This window comes from Callorhinchus milii, unplaced genomic scaffold, assembly GCF_018977255.1.
Source record: "Callorhinchus milii isolate IMCB2004 unplaced genomic scaffold, IMCB_Cmil_1.0 Scaffold2, whole genome shotgun sequence".
Classification (NCBI taxonomy): Eukaryota; Metazoa; Chordata; class Chondrichthyes; order Chimaeriformes; family Callorhinchidae; genus Callorhinchus; species Callorhinchus milii.
The window spans coordinates 106,357,255-106,384,343 of NW_024704743.1; the positions used below are offsets into that span (position 1 = coordinate 106,357,255).

Below are 27,089 nucleotides of genomic sequence, written 5' to 3' on the forward strand. Positions count from 1 at the left end.
TTTTTACAGTTTATAGTTTTCATTTTCTGTTTATATTTCAAAAATAATTGATCTGTTACAAATTAAGTAGAATTTCCTACAAGCATGGAGATCTTGTCTTGCAGAGGGCTGGTTTTCTGTCACTCCAGAGAAGATTGCTGAGCACATCGCCAAGCGTGTCATGCAGCACTTTCATGGAGTTATCATTGTGGATGCATTCTGTGGAGTGGGAGGGAACTCCATTCAATTTGCGTTAACTGGAAATAGAGGTACAAAACTGTAAATTGTCTCTCCAGTCTTGTTGTCAGAAATCTGGTCTATCTACACTTTGGATTGTCTATGTTCCACTATCAGTCACGGATGTAAAATAATCACTGGATTGATAAGGCATGTTAATAACCAGCTTCAGATCATCACTTTTTACAAAATGAAATCTTTTCTGAAGTGTAAGGTGATATTCACTAATACTTTACCCATGTGGAAATTTCTCCCAGATATTTTAAAATGTTATGATCTAATTGATAGGCTGCAAACCAATGACGGTCTTGGAATATTTCGTGACTTTGGAATTTTGGAAACGTGATTTTTTTCAGAATGGAGTACTTTATCAACCACACATAGTTTTAGCATCAAGCCATATACAACACACAGCATGGAGACAGTAGATGGAGCTCCATATTCTCCATCTGAACCTCAGAAGATTAGCATACAGCTTTGATTTGACATTTGTGTACAGGTTGGCTCAGTTAGTAGTACTCTTGCTTCTGAGCCAATAGGTTGTGGGTTCAAACCACACAGGATTTGGGACTTATTTAGTATAAGCTGACCCTCCAACTGTAGTGATGGAGGTGTGCTGCAGGTTATATCTCAGTGAGAAAGGCCCAGTCCACGGATGAGATGTTAAACTGAGGCCATGTCTCCCTATTTTATAATTCCTAAAATTGCTATTTTATACATGGAAGTTAAAGATCCAATAGCACTATTTGAAAAAGGCAGGGAGATTCTCTAGGTCTACGGGCCAACAATCCTGGAAATACAATTGGTCATTTACTTCAAGGCTGTTTGTGCGACATTGTGTGTAAATTGGTCGCCACATTCGCCCACACGATACAGACAATCCACTTTACAATGAAAAGTGCAATGCCAAATTCAAGGATTATTTTCAATTCAGGTGCTAGCCACTCTTGAGGCCTTTCTCACTGAGATATAACCTTTGCTTTTCAAGCGCTCTGAGATGCTACCCTGAATTAGGGTGCTATATAAGTACAAGTTGTTGTTGTTTGTGGTTGCTTCACATGACCATTGTTTTATACTGGGAGGTTACTTTCTCAGCATAGTCACTGAATTGTATCCTGTCTATTGGGTTACTTTCTCAGGATGGGCAGAGGAACTTAGTTGTGTTAATTCTTATACTTTTCTAAATAATATTTAGGACAGGAATACCATTAGTATTGTTGGGAGGGAGATGTTATTCCCACTGGTTTGGAATCTTTTGAGGAGTAGTCAGGGTAGACTACGTGGATCAATATTCACTCCTGACTGAAACTGCCACAGCTGATATTTTGCTTTATGTATCCAAAGAGGAATTCAGCTGATTTTACACCTGCAGATCTTGAGATGCTTTATCTTAAATAAAAAGTTCAAAGTGATGTTACTAGGAGTCATTTCGGTAGTTCATCTGGGCATTGGGTGACACAGACTTAGGGTTAGGGTTAGAGAGGTTGAGTTAAAGAAAGCATGTTTTCACATAGAGATTGAAATTCCCCTCGGAAAATAATTAAATTTAGAGATTGTGCTTTGTTAATTCAGAGTTCTCTGTTCCACTTCTTGTCAACACCAAGAATGTTTGCAAACTGTCCGTCATAATAGCCTTCCTCAGACCATGGCTTCTCCACTTCTATCTTTTGGCAACTGGCTTTGAGGGCTTCCTTTCAAGATATTGCACAGGAAAAAGTCTGTAGATTAGCTGCCTGCTTTTTCCATGTAAAGCACTTAACACGTCAAAATAACCTCTTCTCGAAAGTGTTCAGACATTAAGGGTCTATATCAAATACGAATACTTCTTATATTTTTGTGTACCATTTGTTCTCCTGATATGTGTTTCTAACAGTAAAGCTGCAATTTGTATTGTTTACTGGTCAAAATGTAAATGTTTTTTTTAAAAAATGTGAAAATAACTTTTTTTTAAAAAAAAACTGCTAAAATCTCTCTTCCAGTGATTGCTATTGATATTGATCCTGTAAAGATTGACCTCGCCCAGAACAACGCTCGAGTCTATGGTGTGGAGGAGCAGATTGAGTTTATCTTGGGTGACTTCATGCTGCTGGCCTCTGATCTAAAAGCTGACGTTGTGTTTCTCAGCCCTCCGTGGGGCGGGCCGGACTATGTCAACGCCGACATCTTCGATCTGAAAACCATGATGTCCCCCGATGGATATCCTTTTAAAGCATAATGGGTTTTATAATAATGAGTAATGAATTTTATTTTGAAAGTGTTTTTTTTGCGCATTTCATTGGATTCTAAAGAGCAGGCAAAAAATGTCTTGCAGTGCGGTCACTAAGGATTGAGCTAAGTGCGATGGTGGCATAAGTTTTTGCGGTGTTTCTTGTTTCACGTGGCATGTTTTCTCCTGAAAAAAGCTAGTGATATAATTATAGATTTCTTGTTTCACATTTGAAAATGTCTGGGAATATTCTCAGCTATTTAACACTCGGGTTAATTTTGTCTTCAAATACACAGTTACTGCACTTTCTCTGAATGCACCTTCAGATACATTGATGTGAAAAAGCACTATTTTAAATGCAAGTATTATTATAAAGTCTTGGTTGTTAAGAGGTTGTCACTGGTAGTTGTAACGGGTAATTGTCCCACTGTGTAATACTCCATGGGGACAGTTTGAGATGACAAATTCACAGGAGTATTACACAGTAGAAAGCATTTTAATTATTGATATCAATAGTAAGTTGGATAATACTGACAAACAAAAAGCGAAGGATAATCTTCAAAAAAAAACACAATAATAATTTGGTCACTTCAATCTACGACTGTTTGGGACACTGCTGTGCACAATTGGCTGCCACGTTTTGCCCACAACTGTATATTTGCGGATGAACGCGGCAGCCAATTGCGCACAGCAATGTCCCACAAACAGTCGTAGATTGAAAATGACCAACTTCTTATTGTTTTTGGTTTGGGAGGGATTATTATTAGGCATGTGGAGTAAGGAAACTTGCCCAAGGTTTCGCCCTGCCTGGAATTGAACTCAGGTCTCTCACTTGCAAAGCGAGTGCTCTAACCACTGAGCTACAGGACTCCACATGCTCTACTGCTAATAGGATATTAATTGAGACTCTCTCAAAGGGAGTCCTTTTAGAATTTTAGATAAATAATAAACTGACCAGTGGCCACATTTTCACTCAGAATTGTTGGGCTGTGGAATGCCCTGTCAAGCTGGTCGAGGCAGACTCCATTGTGGGTTTCAAGAGGGAGTTGGTAAATGAAGATTAGAGGCTTGAAGGGGTACAGGGATAAGGCAGTGCAGTTGGATTGAATGAGCACCTTGTTCTGAGAGCAAGTGCAGACTTGATGGGCTGGATTGCTTCCTTCTGTGCTGTAAATTTGTATGATTCAATGCATGGAGTTGAATTGAACCATACAAGCCAGGAAAACTGGCTACAATCCTTGCACTGTGCTAAGTTTGAGAAAGAGATAATAAGATAGGGGCTGAGCATCTCCAGAATGAGAGGGCATGGGAAAATTGGGTGGAGCAGATCTGTAAAGTATGCTGGAAATCTGAATGCCAGGTGAAGACAAGATTGGTCTTGCATAGCCTTTATAATAATCTTTGCACTTGATTTGATAAATATAGTAAATAACCTGCTCATACACTCCTCACATACATGTGCAGAGAATGACCAATCAGGTGAAGTATCACAGCCTAAGAAATGTACTACACCATGAATCTTTGGAGTAGAGAGACGGATAATTGTAAAGTGATTTCATGCTGTATGCACATAAATTGGAGCTGATGAGAATTATGAAAATACTGGGCTGTAAAAGAGACTCTAACATAGTCACAGAAAGGATCTCTTGTATTATGTAGTAAATGCATATTGAATATTTTTCTGTTCATCTCAGTAAATCACTTTCAGGCAATTGTGTATAAATAAATGAGCAAGCCACAAAACATTGAGGTAGGAAAAATAAGTCAAACCAATGGGACCAACAGTGTGCTATTAGTCACTGTCATCTTGTACTTTTTGGTGTGACAAATAACATTCAAATTAACTTGTGAAAGAAATATAACAAGATGCTGCTGAGACTTCTGAGCTCTGTACTGTTGCACGTAACCCAGGGACTTAATTCATAATGGGATTAAAAAATATATCTTGAGGAAACTTAGAGCTACTGGCTCCTCACTATCATAAAAACGTCTTGTTAATTAAACTGATTTCTGCAGTTAACCGTTTCCCCAAGGTGATCGCGGATAGCTCAAATCTTGCAAGTCAACGTGATATACAAGAGTTTCCCAGCAGAAAACAGTTTATGTTGGCGCTATAGCAATTCATTAGTGCTGTCCTGCGAACTATTCTTTCAACCCAATGAAAACCAATGATTGATCTTGCTCTACTTAAATGAAAGCTTCCCAGGTTCATGGCAGCATAGTTGGGAGAAATTCACAGCCAGGGCAACAGATTTTAGAACTCTTATGGTGCCAAAGTCGCTGATGTAACCGTGCTCAATGCTGTGGTCTTCTTTAACAACCCCTCCCCATTCCTCCCCCCATACTGTCTCTTCGGTCCCTATCTCCTTCAGTTCAAACCGGTAATTAAGGCTTTCGGTTAATACTTTTGTGGAAATCTGTAAACTAATTTCAATTAGTAGTACTGTATATTCTTCATATGATAGCCAACATAACAACAACAACAACTTGCACTGGCAACTTGCTTATGATCCCCTCCACGCAGGGTAGTATATCATAGTGCTTAACCGAGCCGGGAGGGAGGGGGGAGTTGGCCATAAGCACGGTCGAAGAGGAAAATCTTCAGACAGGACTTCAAAGAGGAGAGGGGGGGGGGGGGGCAAGGCGGAGGGATTGAGGGAGAGTGTTCCAGAGTTTTGGGGTGCAGCGGCTGAAGTGTGACCTCCGATGGATGAGCAGGAGGCTTGTGCAGTCAAGCGGAGGCACCGGGTGGTGGATTGGGGAATGAGGGGGTCGGAGAGGTAGGGAGGTGCCAGGGAGTGAATGGATTTGAACACGAGAATGAGGATCTTGAAGTTGATCCGTTCGGTGATGGGGAGCCAGTGGAGCCTGGCCAGAACTGGTGAGATATGAATATGGAGTTTGGTCTGGGTCAGTATGCGGGCGGCAGAGTTTTGAAGCTGGATCTTTTGAATTGTGGAGTTTGGGAGACCGACGAGGCATGCGTTGGAGAAGAGCAGGGAAAGGATAGCTGCAGTAAAAACTATGTGTACCCAGTTTCAGCAGCAGTTGGGTTGAGAATTCCTTTAATATTGCTTCAGATGTGTTGTTTGCCAGCTATTTTTCACCAGCTCTGTTTCTCACCAGCTCTGTATTTTTCTCTTATTTTGCCTTGACCTGTTTTACATGCGAAATTTTCAGGCTCTCCCAGAAGATTTCACCAAACATAGTTTATTTCCTGCCCCGGAATGCTGACATCGAGCAGGTAAGAGTTCCTGTTCCATCCAATACCAGTCTGTCCTGCTGCTTAATCTTAGAACTTTTCTGTTCAAATCCTTTTGAATAAACTGAAAATTATTCCTTTGCGATATGACATTTTAATGGTGTCCGGAGTCTATTGTACCATTTCCATTCTGTACTTCATTTTTGAGAGTGCTCAGTATAGATCAGATTTGCTCCACAACAGCGGTATTTGCTAGAATTGAAGTAGCTTCACTCCTGGTAAATTAACCCTGAATTAATCCAGTCTGGTTTGTGAATTTCCCATGTTTTTTCCTCTCAATTTATCAGAACTTTTATCTGTGATTATTACAATGTAGTAGTAACCCCCCTCCACTTTTTGTCCATTTTCAAAATTTCTTAAAAACTCACCACTTTGACTTACCATTTACCTCTCATCCCCCCCTCCCCCAATATTGTACAACGGTTTGAAATGTGGGCTATATAAGTGCAAGTTGTTGTTGCAGAGTGTCCAATATCTGCAGGAATTGGGACAAGATCCATTGTAGATAATGAAACTGTACAGATATCATGTTATTGCTTGAAATGTATTCTACACCACTTCTATTAGAAGTTATACTGTCGTATATCACACTATAATTACTGTTCTCTCTGACTCTAACTCTCTTTGGTCTCGCTACACCTAGCTGCCCTTTCAAACCTCCACACACAATACTTCTGTTTCTGACTCTATCACTATCTGTGTCTTGCTCGTACTCTCTTTCCTAACCCTGTACCTGTATCAGATTGCTGAATGACCAAACTTTACCTTGTGCTGCCAGCGCTACACACTCAGGGAAAATTCGAGCTGCTAGTTATTGGTAGCAATTCAATTTTTCTCTGCTATATTTCAGCACCACTCGATTTCAGCACTGGTGGCATTAAGCAGACCTATAAGTGGATATGCAACACTCCCTATAATGCTTTCAATAATAGCAACATCATGAGTTTGCGTTCCTTACTGCAGATTTTGAAAGCCTACTGGAGGCTGCAGTCAAATGCAGTAAAAGATTTGTTTACAGCAGTTCACACTGTTACAGGAAGCAATTGGGTGAAACAGCTTTAACGTTTTTCACTATTAATCTGTCAAAAAATTGCAGCTGAGAGTACTTGTATGTGTACCCTTTATGTTTTATCTTAAATCTATCAACTGTACATGTATAAGCTGGTGTGAGATGTTTCCCTTCAATTCTGGTTACACACCACTTCCAGCAGGTGGCACTTTCTAATCAAAGTCACCACACACTGACAAGCAAATCAAAGTGTGTACTTTGTTCTTCGTTGTCATGACAGCTGTTCTGTTCACTGTTTCCTGCAGTCATATAATTAGTTTATTCTAGAAGGAAGTATAAAGTTTAAAAAAAAGCTTCATTTTTACAATACTATCGCAAAGCATTTTCAGTTAATTATTGCCTAGTTTAGTGACTCTATTTGTAGCCTGGAATTAGTATCTGTGGCTGCAAAGACCATCAACCATCATAGGGCATAGAATGTGTTTTTTTCCCCAATCTAACACCACTTAGTTCCAGCACAGTACTGTTCTTTAAAGATATGATGCCCCAAACCACACAGAACCCTCCAGATGTGGCTTCATCCGGTGAGCTATACAGGGTTAAAATAACTAATTTCACTTTATAGTCAAATACTCTCCAAAGCACCCAAATATTTCATTAGCATTGTTTTGATCATAATCACTTGCACATTGACTGGACACTTACAGAATCAATATTCTCACCTAGAATAATTTCCTTCTCCATCCATAGTCAATAGATAAACTTCATCAAGGACACATTTAATATTTCTTGTTACTATATCCAAGATCTCGTATTTATCCACAATGAAATCCAAATGCCAGTTCCTCCAATTGGTAAAGCCAGAGTAAGCAGTAAATCTGAACCATACAAGGTCAGAAGGACTCCCAGTTTGATCCTTGACCTGTGCTGAGTTAGCTGAGAAACAATAGAGGAGCTGTAATTGCCCTTGATCCCACTGGCTGGAGAGGAATAAATTTGCCAGATGTCCCAATTCTGATCCCCACCCCATGTGAAAGTTCTCTTCTATGTACTTTGATGCCTTCCACAGTTGAATAGTCTGGTTCATTCTCGCACAAGGTACTGGAGCCAGTACTGTAGCTCAGTGGTTAGAGCACTCGCCTCGCAAGCAAGACACCTGGGTTCAATCCAAGCAGGGCGAAACCTTGGGCAAGTTTCCTTACTCCACACGCCTAATAATAATCCCTCCAAAAAACAAAAAAAATAATAAAATTCGTCATTTTCAATCCGCGACTGTTTGTGGGACACTGCTGTGCGCAATTGGCTGCCGCGTTTCGCCCACAAATATACGGTCAATTCACTTTACAGTATATTCTGTGAAGCGCTTTGAGACGTCAAGAAGATGTGAAAAAGCGCTATATCAAATGCAAGGATTATTATTATATTATTCAGAATCAAGCCATAATCAAGTATGGAAGATAATTTTTACAATATTACAAAAAATGCTCTCTTGAAAATATGTGAATGGTAGGTACCTAGAAGAGACCGCTGTGGAACAGCAATAGAGTGCCCCCATCTCTCTCCTCCCCGACAAATTTGTCCATTTATCAGTACCTTCTGCTTCCTGTTACTAAGCTGCTCTCAGTCCAGCCGATTACAGTAATTTGCTACTAAAGTCATGAACTTCTTACAAAGCTATGTTTCATTCACCAGTGGACTCCTCAGTAAATTCTTCCTCTCTGGTCGTATCATACAAAACACCATCTCCAAATAGAAATATTACGTGTTCTTGTCTGTAACTATCAAAACCTGCCTAACTAGAACATGCCATGGTCTGGTAGGTTTTCAGAACATCAATGCACTGAGGCTTGACTTGGAAACAAGACTTGTTTTGTTGTCAAGGCCATTTTCCTTTATTGCCACAAAACATGTTTCTACATGGTTAGGATTTCTTTGTGGACAGACCCAGTGTTTCACAGGATGCTCTGTGTGGATCATATCTGGCATACAATTGTCACAATATGATACAACTATGCAGAGTGACCGTAGAAACAGTTTCTATCTACCCCATAGAATAGATCATATCAGGAGGAACATCTTTCTCGGCTATTATTGGCAGCAATTAAGCTTCTTCCGGTTTAGAATCCAGTGAAATGAGGAAGAATAAAACCTTTAAAAATTTAAAATCTCCCACATATCATTTGAATTCTAATCACATTAGAAATATGTTGATGCATCATTGTAGTTATCCCATAGAGAGAGGAGGCAAGCAGCGTCTCCTTGGAGCTGAGCTGGCTCCAAGGTGACGTGATTGGCAACAGACTCTTAGAATTGTGTCAGCATCTGGAGTGGTCTTGGTTGTCCGATTCCTGAGCCGTGGACCTCTAAACTGCGGGACACTACTGATGAAACAACAGCCAGCCTGGCTCACTGACAGGACTTGGAGGAGAAGACTGATCACTGGGATTAGGGTTTCTTCTCACTCATCTGCTTAACCCTCAAACCAAAGACCTAATGGCTAGGTAAGCAGGGTGCATCCCTCCAGGGAGAGAAGGTGCATTCTAATTCAGATAGAAGGAATTTTTCATGTGAACGTGGCATCTGTAAGTGGAACTCTGTTTAACTTGGATGCTCTTAAGCATGATGATGGGTTTCTGTGTGTGTCTGACATTTGGCTGAATCCCCCAAAATTGATACATCATTTCTATTGTTTTATCTGGACCAAAAGGTTGTGGGTGGGTTCAAGTCTGAACTTCAATTCATAGGCTGTTTTGTGGGACTTTGTGTCCAGGCTTGACTATGCTAACTCCCTCGCCGGACTTCCCTCCATAAGCTGCACATCATTCAGAAAGAACTCTGCAGCTCATATCCTTTCCCACACTTAAGTGCTGTGAGCCAATCACCCCCATCCATGCCTGGCTTCCCTGGATCCCATCTCCCACTGGGGAATCAAGCTCAAGATCCTTGTCCTCACGTTTAAAGCCCTCCATGGTCTTGCACCTCTCCACTTCTGCAGCTTACTAAAACGTTAGCAACTGTCCGCCTCCTCCGCTCGGCCAGAAAGATGGGTTTCCTTCACCAGAGTTCGCTGAAGCCTGGAATCTTCTTTGCTTACTTTGCAAACTAGAATATACAAGACATTAGTTAAGGCACAGGTGGAGTATGCAGCTGTACATTATTGCCCCCTCCATTATATAAAATAAATCAGAGCCACAAAGAAGAGGTAGTGAGAATCTCTTAGCTAATACCTGGAACCATTATAGTTTTGATGAAAAGCATAAAAATTTGGAGATTTGTTCACTAAAGTATAGAAGGTTAAGAGGGTATTGAATCACATTGAAGCATTTGAAATTCTGAAAATAATATAATAATAATAATCCTTGCATTTGATATAGCGCTTTTCACGTCGGGAGGACGTCCCAAAGCGCTTCACAGAACACACTGTAAAGTGAATTGACTGTATATTTGTGGGCAAACGCGGCAGCCAATTGCGCACAGCAATGTCCCACAAACAGTCGTAGATTGAAAATGACCAATTCATTATTGTTTTGTTTTTTTTGGAGGGATTATTATTAGGCGTATGGAGTAAGGAAACTTGCCCAAGGTTTCGCCCTGCCGGGAATTGAACTCAGGTCTCTCGCTTGCAAAGCAAGTGCTCTAACCACTGAGCTACAGGACTCCACAAAAAGGTTTGATTGGATAAATGGCAGATTATTTTCACGAGTTGATGGAACCACAAAAGCGGAAATATTTTGTGAGATCACAAGGGAATTGATTACAAGAACATTTTTATCCAAAGGGTTATATGAATGCATAATTATTATCAGAACAGGCTTCTGAAGCTGGAACAATAGAATTTCCAATTGGAAAAGCACCGGAGCAGTAGAAATGACCTCCTGTGCTTGTGTGATTGTATGAGAAGTAGCCAGGTTCACCAATGTTGCAGATTAATTGAGAGGATGCTTGTGTTTCATTGACATCACAAAATTTTTCATTTGTATGTATGTTGTGTCTCCTGAGGCATTTTTTGGAAGTTTCCCCTTTGGCTGAATTGCTTCATTTGTAACCTATTTTACCACAACATAGATTTCAGGAACTTCAGTTGATTCCAAAAAGTTTTTTCCAGTTCTGTTATCTAATTGGGTTGATTTATTGTCACATTTATTATAAATTAATAATAATCTTGCATTTGATATATGCACTTTTCACGTCTTCTAGAAGTCTCAAAACGCTTCACAGAATATACTGTAAAGGGAATTGACTGTATATTTGTGGATGAAATGCGAAAATTCTAGTAGTCGCGGCATACAAGGAGGCCATTCAGCTCAGCAGTCCTAAAGTGGTGCTCGCTCATTTACTGAAGTTAATTCCTCTAATCCCAAATCGCTATTGTGCTCCAAAATTGCTAAAAGATTTTTTTTATAAAATCAATTTTGTCAACCTCTAAAATTTCCGCAAAACTCGAGAAGAAATCAGTTAATAAAACAAGGTTTTGTTGGAGAGAAGCCATTTTGCAGTTTGAAGGTGTAGGGTAAAGGGGAATACACTGCACTTCACACAGTAGCCTATATTGGAATTTTCTTTTCAGTGCTGGCTCTCAAACATCCGCTGATGTTGTACTATGTTGTCAGTGAAGTTAAACAGATTCAGCTTTCAGCTTACTCAATTGATCATTATACAGTTGTACAAACATGCAAGATATGCAGTAGCATCACTACAAATTAAAGTAGGTTTCTTTGCAAATTTAATTAATAACTGGAAATGTATTTGGAGCTATTGGAAAAATAGCAAATTACACCTCATACTTTGTTTTCATTATGAATGAACAGGACTGTATTTTCAGTTTTATAACATGTATTTTTAGAATTGTTTTTTAAAATTAGGCATTGAAATTTTCCCCACCCTTGCAGGTAATCATTGTGAAGCTGAATGACAGATTCATTAAATTTAATAGTAAATCTGGGCACGGTTTGTGATCCGTTTCTTGGATACCTTTGGGTACTTGTTGAATGAAACTTCCATCCACGTGTGAATCTCCTAGTAGTTTGATTCAGATACTCTTAAGCAGGCTACTGGGGTTCCGCGCGTATGAGAAGCATGGCTGAGCAAAAGAAAATGGAGGAACAGAAGTTTCTCATGTTTGTCTACAAAAACGATTGTGACATGATAAGATGCTAAAACAATAGCAAAAGTTCTTAAAAATACCGTGCTTCAACAATCTTGACTTGACTCATTCTACATACTCTGCAGAAATGTAACCAGTTATATTTGAATTTTTTGTAAAAAGTATGTTTAATTATGACTCGCCTTCAAACTTCAGAAAGCTCTCTTTTAGCACCTTAGCAAAATGAGTGTCAAATGACTTATTATTGCAACTAAACAGTAGTGTGTATTGGTACTAAAAGTAGCAAATATATGGGCCATATTACTAAAGCAAATCAAAGGTCTGGGTGTGAAGTGTTGTTCCATTAAACAGTAGCAGATGTGTTTCTGACATGATTTTATGACAAAGATTGACCCAGTGGAGTGCAGTGACCCACCAAAAAAAACTGTATGCAATAAGACTTGATCCTACCTTCCATGAAGGCGAATGGGAAGAAAGAAGTGGGAAACCAATAAAAATCTATTTTCAGTCAATAGCTGGAGCAGGTAAAGTAACATAATTGAACTGACTAGAGAAACAATAGGGAAGAGATTGAAGTTAAAAATGGCAGCCCCGTTATAACGTGCCATACGATAGGGTAAATTCACTTAATTTGACTGGACCATGGATTCCAATCACTGCGTCTGTGTACAGCAGCCCACTCGCTTCCAGGTAATATGTTGCTCACAGCATCACTTTGTGTTGTGAGTGTGCACAGCAAACGGGAAGTGACGTTGACGATGACACAATGATCACTTTTCAAACAAAGGTCAACCACTAATAATAATAATAATAATAATAATTACAGTCAATTCACTTTACAGTATATTCTGTGAGGCGCTTTGAGATGTCTTTGAGACCACTTTTTCTTTGCAGTACATTTCTCAGGGCTGGCACACAGGAAGTGAACCGGCTGATTGCACTCCTGCACAATCAAACGGACTATCACACCTTGTTACAGTGTGGGTGGGGTGGAATGTTGTAGATCCCAAACACAGGGATCCACTTACTTAGTTTATATTTTATTTTGAGCTGAGTTTATATCGTTTATTCTAGTAGTTTAAAGCTAAAATTAACAGTGGTAATGCTACTCCAGATGTTTCTTCCGGTGTCCTGGCCAACAATCCCCCCAAATAAAAATTGGTCTTGCACACCATGGCTGTTTGTTGTGACATTGCTGTGTGCAAATTGGCTGCCACTTTTGCCCACAAAACACACAGTCACGCCAATTAACAGTAAATCTTGTGAAGCGCTTTAGGACATCCTTGTGAAATGCTTTATACTATATGCAAGAAAAGCTGTGGGTTCAAGCCTCACGTCGGGTCTCTGAACATTCGTAGTCTAGAATGGCAATCCAGTGCAGTCCTGGGGGAACAGTCAGATCCGCCATCCAGTCATAGCGTAAGAAACACATGCAGTTTTGACACAGCTATGAACCAATCCGCGCTAAGCCATTCTATTGGTTTATGATTGTTTTTGTAACTTGCATTTTGCTACTTGTAGGTTTTACGGTAAATGGAGCCCTTCAAGGGGCTTCATAGAATGTTACAGTACAGAACTGGGTGATTTTGCCCAAATCTCTTTTTCTCCATGTAAATAGAAAGGAAATAATAGAAGGCCCAGAAACTCATCCATTCATTCTACTGTTTGATCAATCTTGCACCTCCCACCCAATATTCTTAGCCACCTGATCTGAACCCATTCTCTTGCTCGCTCTCCGCACCCTTTACCATTTATCTTTTTTAACTGTCTCCATTCCTTTTAAAAATAATTTATGAACTCTTGTCTCCACAATGATGATGATACAACAGCCACGGAAATTAGGTTTCCACTAGATATTTTTTCCCAGTAAAACATGTGTTCAGAAGTCATATGAGTGTTTCCTCACTATTTGTTTTGTACAGTACGGAAAGAGGAAGTATCGGTCAAGTAAATATAGACAAGAACCTCTGTCGTGCAATTCTCAGTGGACATGAAGGTTGTTAGTCAGGCGTGATGGTTATGAAAAACAACGTATTTACTGTGCACATTGATTTTGCTCACTTTCCAAACAGATTAAAATTCAGTGAATGATTGATGCTGTTCTTCACACCCTCTTTTTCCATACCTTACATTTTATGAACCGATTCAGGTCATGGGACAATAAATCCAGTCAGTCCTGGCCTATCTACAATCATTTATTTTTGCACAGGGTGATCAAACCTGCTTTGTCTGGATTTCAGAGGAAATTCTTAAGGGTTAGCGGGTTAGCACTCAGCAGGGGGTTCATTTTGCCTGAAGGCTGGCTTCTGAAAATCTTTTACCACAATGTGCAGTTGAAGTTTCGGGCATGCAGAGTGATAATATTTATCAGGATTTTACCCTCTTCTATCGGCCACTCTTCCCCCCCCCCATGATAAGCTTTGGGATTTGTTGAGGAACACTGACATGAACTTTGAAAACGATGTGTTTCAGTCGGCAGAAAACATCCAGTATCAATCGCTATTACTGAGAGAAAATAGCAGTCTTGCACACATAACACCTGTTAATCATTGCACTGCCACAAGAAATTAAAAATCTAAGCAAAACAGGAACTTGAATAAAGATAACCTATAATTTTTTTCCAATTAAAAAAAGGTTTTTTTTTATAGCGTGTTTGTACTTAAGGAGAGGAAGGTATTGTCCAAGGTACAGTCCAAGAGTTAGGAGTTTAGAAGGCTCCTAAAAGCAAAGGATATTGGGAGAGAGTTCATGAGAAAGATAGTCGGCATTGTGGTTGAAAGGTTGCTCTTCAGTGATGGGAATTGTACAGTGGGGCAGTTTCCAGATGAGATGGAGTGAGTGGAAGATTGGGGCTGGGGGATTTTGCACAGTAGGTGATTTGGGGGAGGCAAGAGCATAAAGACATTTGAAAGTCAGAATGAGAAAAGGCATGATAATTTGATTACACTGTCTAGAAGGCAATATAGGCAGAATCAATCAAGATATTTGAAAGGGATATATAGCTACACATACACAAACATACATACATAAATACAAGTTAGCCTTGTATGTCAACTTATAACTCCACTGAAATTAAACTCAATATCTTCTGTTGTGAGTTCTGAGCTACACATGAAGTAGCTCGTGTATGTGCCAAATCTGAGAATTGAGTCTTTTCTACAGAAATCTTGTTTAACTAAATAATCCTCGCAGTTGAAATAGGCTATTCACATCAGGAGGATGGCTTAAAGTGCTTCAAAAGATTTGCTACAAAGTTTTGTGACTGGCAGCCGATATACGCGGCAGCCAATTTGAGTACAGCAATGTCCCACAAAAAGTCATGAATTGAATGAACCACAACAAATAACATTTGTATAGCGCCTTTCACGTAGGGGGTATGTCCCAAGGTGCTGGACAGTCAGGGATTTCGACCCAAGCAGGGGGTTGGTATCGGGTGTAGAGAGCAGAGTGGGTAGGAGGGTGGAGAAGGGTCTTGATACGTCCCTTGAAGGAGGCAAGGGAGGAAGTGAGGTCAAGGGACTGGGATGGAGTTCCAGGGGGTGAGACCAGTAAGGCTGAAGATTTGACTGCCGATAGTGGAGCAGGCAAGAACCTGCTGAGCGGAGGGAGCTGACAGGTTGATATGGGGTTAGCAGGTCACAGAGGTAGGAAGGGGCAAGGCCGTGGAGGGCCTTGAAGGCAAGGACAAGGATTTTGTACTTTCTCCTCTGGGGGATGGGGAACCGGGGGAGGGTGGGGGTGATGGGGTCATAGAGCCTGGTGCGGGAGAGGACACAAGCTGCAGAGTTCTGGATGATCTATAGCTTATGGAGGGAAGCTTTAGGAAGGCTGACAAGCAGAGAGTTGGCCTAGTTGACACTAGATGTGATAAATGCATGGGTGAGGGTTTTGGCAGCCTGACGGGAGAGGCAGTGGTGGAGCTGGGCGGTGTTGCAGAGGTGGGGGATGACCAACTTTATTTCGGGAACTGTGGCCAGGAAATCAGGAAAAAATTACCTTCACTTTTCGAATAGTGTCATTGGATCTTTAACCCCATCTGAATAGGTAGTTGGGACTACGGTTTAACGTCTCATCCGAAGGACGTTAACCCCAATAATGCATTGAAATGTCAGACTAGACTTTATGTTAATAACTTTTCTCACAAAGCAGAGACTAGCTATCAATCCCCCAAGATGTGTTGCTGCTTTATAACACACTCCAGACTATGTTCTGCTATACAACAACAACAAGATTCCATTTATAGAGCGCCTTTCACGTCAGGAGGACGTCCCAAGGCGCTGCACAGTTGGGTCATGACCCGAGCAGGGGGGAAATGGTCAGGGTGAGGGGAGGGAAGGGAGGGAGCGAGGAGGGGGGAAATGGTCAGGGTGAGGGGAGGGAAGGGAGGGAGAGAGGAGGGGGGAAATGGTCAGGGTGAGGGGAGGGAAGGGAGGGAGGGAGCGAGGAGGAGGAAGAGAGTCGAGAGGGGAGCTGAAGGCACGGTCAAAGAGAAAGGTTTTGAGACCGGCCTTGAAGGAGGAAAGGGAGGAAGCAAGGCGAAGGCACTGGGGGATGGAGTTCCAGAGCCTGGGGGCTGAGAGGCTGAAGGCCCGACCACCGATAGTAGGGCGGTTGGGGCGGGGGACGTGGAGCAGACCGGAGCCAGAGGAACGGAGGGTACGGGCAGGTAGGTAGGGGGATAGTAGGTTGGAGAGGTAGGAGGGAGCAAGGCCGTGAATGGCCTTGTAGGTGAGGATGAGGATCTTGAAATCAATCCTCTGGGGGATGGGGAGCCAGTGGAGGCGAGCGAGGGTGGGAGTGATGTGATCGCGAAGCCTGGTGCGGGACAGTACACGAGCTGCAGAGTTCTGAATGACCTGCAGCTTGTGGAGGGAGGTGGCGGGAAGGCCGGCGAGGAGAGAGTTCCCATAGTCCAGCCTTGAGGTGACAAAGGCGTGAACCAGGGTTTCAGCGGCGTGAGGGGTGAGGTAGTGCCGTAATCTGGCGATATTCCGGAGGTGATGGAAGGCGGTGCCAGTTGTGGTGCGGATGTGAGGGAGAAAGGACAGCTCAGGGTCGAACAAAACGCCGAGGTTCCTGACTGGCTTTGAGAGGTGGAGAGTGCAGCCTTGGATGCTGATGGTGTCAGCGCCTGAGGTGCGGAGGCGCTGACGTGAGCCAATCAGGAGGGCCTCGGTTTTTCGCACGTTGAGCTGAAGAAAGTTGTCTCTCGTCCAGGACTCGATGTCGGACAGGCAGGCTGTCAGGACATCGGTGGTCGTGGAGTTGAGAGTAGAGGAGGAAAGGTAGAGTTGGGTGTCATCCGCATACATGTGGAAGTTAACCCCATGTTTGCGGATGATGTCACCAAGGGGGAGCATATAGAGGGTGAAGAGGAGGGGACCGAGGACAGAGCCCTGAGGGACACCACATGAGACAGTACGGGGGGTGGAGGAGAAGCCATTCGTTGAGACGAAGTGAAGACGGTGGGAAAGGTAAGAGCTAAACCATTCAAGGACAGTGCCTTGAAGGTTGAGGTGGGAGGACAAGCGGTGGAGTAGGATAGCGTGGTCGACCGTATCGAATGCTGCCGATAGGTCGAGGAGGACGAGGAGACAGAGGGAGCCCTGGTCACAGATGGTCAGGATATCATTGGTGACCTTGACCAGGGCAGTTTCTGTGCTATGAGCAGCACGGAAACCTGACTGAAGGGGTTCGAAAAGAGAATGGGTGGAGAGGAAAGAGCGCAGTTGGGAGGCGACAACTCTTTCCAAGACCTTGGAGAGAAAGGGGAGGTTGGAGATGGGCCGGTAGCTTGATAGCTGCGACGCATCAAGGGAGGGTTTTTTCAGGGTGGGCGTGATGATGGCAGTTTTTAATGGAATGGGGACAGAGCCAGAGGAGAGGGACAGGTTTATGATGTCAGTGATGTGTGGGGCAAGAAAATGGAGCTGGGAGATGTGGAGTGGGGATGGGGTCAAGGGAGCAGGTGGTTGGTTTTAGGGATAGGATGAGTTCAGTGACAGAGGGTGGGGAAACGGGTACGAAGGTGTGTAGGGGAGGATGGGTAGGAGTCGGAGTGTGGGAGGGAAGGGGTGGGTGGTGGGTGGAAGTTGGAGGGGAAGTGACCGCGGAGCGGATTCCCTTGATCTTGGATTCAAGGAAATCCAGCATCTCCTCGCAGTGAAGGTTGGAGGAGATGACCTGCGCGGGGTGGCGGGGGGGACGGAGGAGTCGGGATGTGGTGGAAAACAGTAGCCTGGGGTTGTTCTTCGCCTCCAGGATTATCCTATATACTGTAATATATACACTTCTAACAAAACCAAAGCTTTGTTAATAACAAAACGATCAGGAAGTTGTTTCTGGAATGTCCCTGAGTGATAAGTCGCCAGAGTATTTTTATTTATAGGAATATTCCTTCCTAAATGCCCTCCAAATTCTTAATATTTACTGTAGTAATAAAGGTTGGCCAAAATCGTATGTGCAAAACTTAATGTAGTTTTAAGACTAAAGGTTGTACTTTAGATATCTTATTGGGTTCCACCAAAGTCCAGGTGTTGGGAGGTACGTCATCTTTACTGTCACACTTCTCATATTCAGTCCTGTTCCAGCAATACTTCTACTAACTGCTGGTAATTTATATGCTTTGTCAAATCAGTTTTAAAAACATGTGGTCAGCTGGCTGTCAACTAATTTAGCAGTAAGCCACTCACTAAGTGATCAGCATTTAAATTATCTGTTTAAATAACAACCTGTTTAATGAATGGAACTGCTGTTAATTTGAGCTACAGTTTACTTTTCGCTGCTGTTTCACAGTTTAATGCACATTACACACCAGCTCCAATTGTGTTGTTAACTGGCTGTTTTACAATGTTACTTGCACTTGGCAGATTGTGGCATTCTATATGTTTACTTTGCTTTCTACAACACACTAACTTGTATTACAGACTCTCTCCACAATAAACCTACAAGTGTTTGCCTCGCTCTTGAGTGTTAATATTGTTTTTATATACTGGCTGTTTTCCTCAGCTTCCTGCTTTTAACCTCAGTTTCTGGACACACTTGTTCCCGACACTGAGGGGGGACGGTGAGATTCCTCGCTTTAATGAAAAATAAAACAATGAAGAAAGCCAGGCAGCAGTGGTTTGACTTGGGTTACAAAACATTTATCAGTTAGCAGATTGATTTGATCTGTGAGAAATAACTCCTGGTAAATTCCTGGGAAAATGTGGTTCTGCTTCTGTGTTTCCTTACTCTTCACTCTTCCATCTTGTACCTGTTGTCCAAAGCATCATCAGTGCTAGTTTTCAGTCACAATGTCCCCCTCTCTGAAGCTTTTTCCCCAAATCCTTTTGCCAAGCACCTTCTGTCTCTGCATTCAAATACCCTCATTCGCCTATGAAATACATGGTCAATGCAGTTTGCAGTAAATCCTGTGAAAGACTTTAAGATGCACTCCTGATGTGAATGGTGCTATATCAAATGTAAGGATTATTATTACTTTTTGAAAATTCCCTGATCATTAGCCATTAGCATTAATTCCCCCCTCGCCCTGGGCTTGGTGACCCATATTGTCTTGTAAGTCCAAGTTGCTGTTATTATTGCAGAAGTTTTCTCTTTTTCTGTGAGGCAGTTTTTTGAGTTGCTTATGTTTTTTGTGGCAGGTGGCATCCTTAACCGGACCAGGAGGACGGGTGGAAATTGAGCAAAACTTTCTCAACAACAAGCTGAAGACAATCACTGCTTATTTTGGTGACTTGATCCGGAATGAATAAAGCGAATGTTGTAGATTAGCCATTGTGTGATGAACCAACATAATAAAACCTTTTTACTTTTGAGAGGCATGCTGTTCATTTCTATCAGAGCTGTTGTTCATTATTGTTTGCCTCGTGGCTTACTGCTAAATTAAACTTGGAAAGCACACACAACATGATGCATTAATTGAAAAGGAAACATTCTTTTACTTTCCCAGGTTATGTTTGAGAAGCTCATGACATAATTCACTTCAACTTGTATTTTATTTTACTCAAACTATATTTCAACCCCCTTCAGTCTTGGCTTAGGGTTCTATTGATAAAGGGTGACCTCTGGTATTGCATCGAAATAAATGACTTCTTAATGTGTGATACTTGACAGTGAGTTATTAGATGATGTTAGATTGCTGTCTTCACCTAACACATATACACATACCACAAACACACACATACAGGGTTAGGGTGTGGATTATTAGATAAACTTCCTAGTCTGCACAACTCAGCCACACAAAATGCTTCAGAGAAAACAACATTAATATAGTTGTGGCAGGTGTTAACCAAATAGACAAAAACAGACTGAGAAAAAAAAATCCTATGATTCCAGTTTGCATTGGGGAACCTTGTAAGAAGCAACGAAAGTGGAATGAGTTTACTGAAGTTATTTATTTATAATAATCCCTGCATTTCATATAGCGCCTTATCACGGCATCAAAACATCCCAAAGTACTATGGATTTTCAACAGAATGTAGTGACTGTGTACGTTATAGACTTTATTAGACTACATACTGTAATACCGGCTTTTCACATATACGACATTGTGTTTACCTACAAATACACGGTCACTGCACTATACAGGAAAATCCTGTGAAACACTTTGATGTTTTGAAAATATGATAAGGTTCTATATCAAATGTGAGGATTATTATTATGCACAACCATGGCTTATCTGTTGTCTCAGTTTATCAACTCTTTAATAAACCTGCTGAGATGCACTTTGACATTCTATTCAATTTACAACAACAACTTGCACTTATATGGTGCCTGTCACACAGGGTTCTGTCTCAGAGCGCTTAACAGTGGTGGAGCCTGACTGAGCTGGGGGGAGGGGGAGGTGGCCGTGAGCACGGTCGAAGAGGAAAGTCTTCAGGCAGGACTTGAAAGAGGGGAGAGATGGGGCAAGGCAGAGGGATTGAGGGAGAAGGTTCCAGAGTTTTGGGGTGTAGTGGCTGAAAGCGTGACCTCCGATGGTGGAGCGGAGGGTGCGAGGGTCGAGCAGGAGGCCAGTGCCAGTCAAGCGGAGGCACCAGGTGGTGGATTGGGGAGTGAGGAGGTTGGAGAGATAGGGAGGTGCCAGAGAGTGAAAGGATTTGAACACACATGAGGATCTTGAAGTCGATCCGTTTGGTGATGGGGAGCCAGTGGAGCCTGGCCAGAGCTGGTGAGATGTGGTCCTGGTCGGTATGCGGGCTGCTGAGTTTTGAATGAGCTGGATCTTTTGAATGGTGGAGCTGAGGAGAACCACGAGGAGTGTATTGGAATAATCCAAGTGGGAGGTGACAAACGCATGCACTTTATTCAAAGCCTGTAATGTTGAAGAGTTTTATTAAAGAATTGCATTTATATCACTTAACTCCTAAATCAAACACTTATGCAAGGGTTAATATTATTGTTTTATTGAATGTACAGAAACATTACAAACTTTCTGTATTTATAGTTGAATGTAATGGGGTGTTTTTGAACATGCTCCATTATGTAGAGAATCTGGAAGTCAACTGGAATATAACATGGAAAAGGCACATTTTTAACCCTAAGAATCAGAAGGGTGAATCAATAGATTATTATGAGATCGGATTTAAGAAATAAAGTGGTCAGATGCTACCTGATTAATTTGATATTGTAACACCTAAGTGATCAAGTTAAGATTTCTGCATGAAAGCCACTATTACTGATAACTTTAGTATAATTCCATTGAAAGAGACAGAAACTTGTGCCAAAAGAAGCAAAATTTTCTGGACCACAACTTGCCAATGTGTTAAATTAATATTAGATTGCTGTACATGTGGAAAGCAAAATCGCTGTGAAGAAGTTTGCCATTCCAAAGTCAAGCTGCAGTTCATGAGAAAGTCACATGAAGTACCTTGGGGTAACATTTGAATTCTTCAAATTCCTCAAAGCACAAGGAAATTAAATTGAATAAAAGCAAGATTGGTTTGAAATGGCTGACCAGAGCTCATCAGGATTTTATCTAAAATGTGGAGATTGGGGCAGCATGCAATCTGTCAACAGAAGTTGTCTGCAAGCAGATTAGCAAGCGACCTAATGTGAGGATCAAAACCTAAATGAATTGCATGTAGAAGTCATAAAGTAAGTATTTTCAACTTTAATAGGAAATTTAGCCAGTGTCCCTTACGTGATAGATGGAGAAATCTGCCTGAAATTGAAGCTGCTGAAAAATTATTTAAAGCACAAAACATAATATGTATCCCACATTACAATAAGATTCCCTACATTTAATGTAGCACCTTTCATGATGGGAGAATGTCTCAAAGCGCTTCACAGGTAAGAAAAGAATAATGACTGTATTTTCTAGTGAACGTGGCAGGTAATTTGCAAACAGGAATGTCCCACTGATATAGCGCTTTATTATGTCTTTGAGACATCTCAAAGTGCTTCACAGAATATACTGTAAAGTAAATTGACTGTATCTTTTGTGGCCAAAACAAAATTATGCTAAGCACAGAGTTTTTTAAGCTTTGGTGAAAACCCATCGAGAAAAATGTCTATTCCACAAAAAAAACTAATAACCGACAGCAGAGAGAAATACATTCATGAGCAATGCCTGTGTTTTGAAGTAGCCCATTAATACAGTCTCAGGTGTCTCTTGATCTACTATTAGCAGACGGTAAACAGTCCCTATCCCTATTGGGTGCAGGTGTCCTGGTCTCCCCATTAACAGTGAATGAAGGAGTCTATAAAGTTACCCCGCCTGGAGGTGGAACAAATTAACATTGGCACATGACTAGCTGTTTGAAGGGAAACAAAGAAGGTAGGACCCATACATCCTTCTTAACAAGCCATAACCAAATCTGTTGCTTTCAATACATGGGACCACTTGATAAAGTGGCTCTTGTTGGCTAATGAGATGTCATGGTCATGATTATAATTTAAAAAATGTATAATAATAATTCTTGCATTTGATATAATCCCTGTTATTTTGGTTAATAGTAAACAAATCAGTTTGGCTCAGTTGGTAATACTCTCACCTCTGGGCTAGACGATTGTTCAACCCCTACATTGAGTACTTGAGCTCATAGTCTAGACTGATACTCATGTAGCACTGCATTTTTGGAGGTGCTTGAAATAGATGTTTAAAGATTTCATGATACTATTTAAAGAGAGAGACAGTTTCTGGCATTGTCCTGGCAATCAATCCACAAGCTAAATTGTTCATTCACTTTATGACTGATTGTGGGACATTGCTGTATGCAAATTGCTTGCTTTTATCTTAATTTTCTGCCTCTTGTTCATAGACAAATGCAGCAGATAAAATTACTCATTCACTTCATGGCTCTTTGTCGGATACTGTAGTGCACAAATGATTGTTATGTACGCCTATAAAATACTGCAGTAACTCCTGTGAGATCTTTTGAGACTGTTTGTCACCCTCTTGTATTTTAATAATACAACTATAAAAATACAAGAATAATTACAAAAAAATTAAAATATTTAAAAAATAACAAGATAAATCTATTTCAGATAAATCTATTTCAATGATTCAATGCACATAATTCTATTTCAAAACACAGGCACTGCTAATGAATGTATCTCTCTCTGCCAAAGGCTATTAGCTTTCCTTGTGTATGTTTTCACCAAATATTGTTTGAAAAACACTAACTTACACAACACTGTTTAAAAAAAAAGTATTTAAAATGTAATATAACTCAAGGCAACTTGTGGCAATCTACAAGTCTTGAGGACGTATCTCTCTTTCAGCTCATGATTTGGCTTGTTTTCTTTGCACAGATATGCAAACAAGTTTCTTTTCAACAGCTGCTACTGCATGTGTGTGCAGCAGAGATACAAGTTATTTTTTCCCCCAAATGAATAGTCATACAAAGCAGCTATTGACTGCCTCTTAGTGAAACTACTTGCCTCTTGGTGATGATTTTGTTTTCCGTTCTAGTGATGAGTAATAAGCCTGAGCATAGCCTTGTCAATTATAAAATATTTGTCCTCTGCCGAAGTTCTACTGCAGCCGTGGTAGTAGAAATGGACCAAACTTATTAGAAAGGAATTTTATTATTCATAATATAAAGTCATTCTTACATCAAAGTTTTAATGGTATTTTAAGCAAGGTATTGAGATAGCACCAAAGAACTAGTGCCCTATTGCATCTTCTTTTGGCAATTTATTGAATTAGCTATATTATTGTCACTTCTATGTAGTACACTTCCAGTTTATGGAACTTCCGTTTTGTGACACAGCCTATTGGCTTCCTTTGGTGTTCTCGATTCACATTGAAGAGTATGAGGAGCAAGTAGGAGAGTGGAATTAGACTAGTTCTTTTGTGTTGAAAACTTGATGGGCCAAATAGCCTGTTTCTGTGTTGTAATGTTCAATGTGTAAAAATAATAATAAAAATGCATCACTAAACCTCTGGTGCATTAATGTGGCAAGATGGTGGCAGCCTATACACATATCAATTGTTTCATAGAGAATCACTACCTTTCCTAGTTGCCTTCTATACCAATCTTGCTCCAAAGGATCTGACCAGTTATCTTCACCAGTGTTTTAGTGGGAGCTTTTCTAGCTACTCGCGTAACCTGTTACTATAGTAACTTGTCCCTTGTTGCTATGGTAAATGCAATGAAACCTGTTATACTGACAGCACTATTTTTAGGGCTTGAACTAGCTTGCATTTAATACTGACATACAGTAGTTTTCCTGAGAGTTAATTGCTTCCTAGCTACAGACACTCCTTGAAATAGTGAATGAATGCAGAAAAATTAATTTCAATGAATCAGTGCAGATAAATATATTTATATGCATTAATTTACATTGCACTATACTGTTTAAAAAAAACTTCCAGCTTGGCTATCTCTCTCATTCACTCGCATTCTCTCTATCTCTCTCTCTGACTGTTACAAGCATGTCAAGACATAGATATTTAGAAAAAGGGCATTTGGCCAGTTGTGTTGCTCAATCTATACAGCATTCAGCAGGAAGCCACTGACACAAGGTTACAGATTCCAATCTTCAGCGGCCAGTAAAATGTGATTTGGAACAAAAAGCCTCTTGCAACAGAAAGAAAATATCTGCACTCTGCTGTGCAGTGCTCCTGAAACTGTGACGTTCATCGTTTGATTAATAATACATAAGAACATAAGAAATTAGGAGCAGGATTAGGCCATTTGGCCCCTCGAGCCTGCCCCACCATTCAATAAGATCATGGCTCATCATTAATGAAACTGACATTTCGCACAAAAAGCGTCTTATATGTAAATGCATTTTTGGTTTAAATTTTCTCATAAACATGTGAAACAGGCAATTATTCAAGGAACAATTTTGTTCATTGTTTTGACCTCTATGGCTCAATTGAATAATGAACTAGCATCTCCCCTGTTCTCCTGCTCCTCTAGTTTATTTCCCACCTTCCCATGTGTGTATTTGTTGTGTAACTATCCTTGTCTGTGAATCTTGCCGGTAGTTTTTTGATGTCTATTCGTTGTTGTAATTCAATGGGTACACATTTGTGTGAGATTTGTACTAGAGGTTATAGGGATGGGTATAGACTGAGATGAACAAATACTCTATGGGACACTATTTCTGTGTTACTGTGGAGTGAGGGGAGATGAGGAGATGGAGACAATTTGCGGTGGAAACGACTGGTTTCAATGGGGAAGATGTGGAGTCCTGTAGCTCAGTGGTTAGAGCACTCGCTTTGCAAGCGAGAGACCTGAGTTCAATTCCAGGCAGGGCGAAACCTTGGGCAAGTTTCCTTACTCCACACGCCTAATAATAATCCCTCCAAAACCAAAAACAATAATAAAATTGGTCATTTTCAATCTACGACTGTTTGTGGCACATTGCTGTGCGCAATTGACTGCCGCGTTCACCCACAAATATACAGTCAATTCACTTTACAGTGTGTTCTGTGCAGCGCTTTGGGACGTCCTCCCGACGTGAAAAGCGCTATATCAAATGTAAGGATTATTATTATTATATACTCTGGAAGTTTTTATTTGATTTCCATTGAAGAATCAGTTGGAGATTTCCCAACAGACAGTGAGGGGCAGTTACAGTCCACAATAGGGTAGGTTTGCATTGTATTAGAAGGATTGAGTTTGAAGGGCTAAATGCCTATTTTTAATCTTTTTAATAGTGTCAGTGATACTTTAGTCCGAAATTCATGATTCAAGTTACACAACTTAGTTTTTACTGTGTACAATGCAATTGGGTCATCGTGTTTGGATTTTTCCTTTACAATTTCATGTTGCTGAGATAAATGTTTGATCGTTTAATTAAATAAAGGTAATCTTGTTATTGGGTTAATGAAATTGTTCTCTTATTAAAAATTTCAGACCTCAGAAAAGGAATGCATACCATGGTCCCTGCTGTATCTATTCTGCAGAACTGCCATTCTGTTATTGGTGCATGTAATTCGGATCATTATTAGATAATTATTTGGGGAGGACAAGTTTGCAGGGCTATGGGAAGAGAGCAGGGGAGTGGGATTAATTTGGATAGCTCTTTTCAAAGAGCCGGCACAGACATGATGGGCCGAATGGTCTCCTTCTGTGCTGTATAATTCTATGATTCATTGAGCTACAAAAAAGAAAGGTCAAACACATCATATCATGTAAGTAGTCAAATTATGAATAGTTACAGCACAAAAGGAAGCAATTTGCTTCAATTCAAAATTTGATTTAGTAAAACAATAATTGTGTACAGTTTCTTTACAATATCAACTTTATATAAAATATAATAAACCTTGCATTTGATATAGTGAGTTATTGAGTTGCTTCACAGGATATACTGTATCTGAGCGCTCTGAGACGCCGTCCGGCGTGGAGGGAGCTATATGAATTCAAGTTGTTGTTAAATTGCAGTGACTGTATATTTTGTAGGCGAATGCGACAGCCAATTTACACAACGCACAGTTAGGAAGCGAATGATCAATTTTATCTGGGGGATTGTTGGCTAGGAATACTGGCAGAAAGTCCCTTCTCTTTTTTGAATAAGGCCACGGGATCTTTAATGTCCACATAAATAGGCAACTTTATGTTGTGTATTTTTAAAATCAAGAGAAAAGATTTGATCACTTTTTGGATCAATATAGTGAGTGTTGACATGGATATTTGGGGAGCTGAAAGAAAGTTGTTGATGAATAAAATGAGGGACCTGCTTTAAGATCAATGTGGCTTTCATTAGAATACATTAGAATATACAGCTCAGAAACAGGCCATTCGGTCCACCTGGTCTATGCCGGTGTTTATGCTCTCCATGAGCCTTCTCCTGCCCTTCCTCAACTAAGCCTTCAAGCATAACCTTCTATTCC

At 40.8% G+C, this 27,089-nt stretch overlaps 1 protein-coding gene across 1 annotated transcript in view; it reads left to right on the forward strand.

The window, feature by feature from the left end:
- tgs1 (trimethylguanosine synthase 1) overlaps positions 1–19,614 on the forward strand; it is a 39,330-nt gene extending 19,716 nt beyond the window's left edge. Inside the window, exons 10-13 of the mRNA XM_007890997.2 lie at positions 105–248; positions 2,196–2,412; positions 5,588–5,666; positions 19,441–19,614. Coding sequence (XP_007889188.2) covers positions 105–248; positions 2,196–2,412; positions 5,588–5,666; positions 19,441–19,551 — 551 coding nt within the window. The 3' untranslated portion in view covers positions 19,552–19,614. The remainder of the gene's footprint in view (positions 1–104; positions 249–2,195; positions 2,413–5,587; positions 5,667–19,440) is intronic.
- The last annotated feature ends 7,475 nt before the right edge of the window (positions 19,615–27,089 follow it).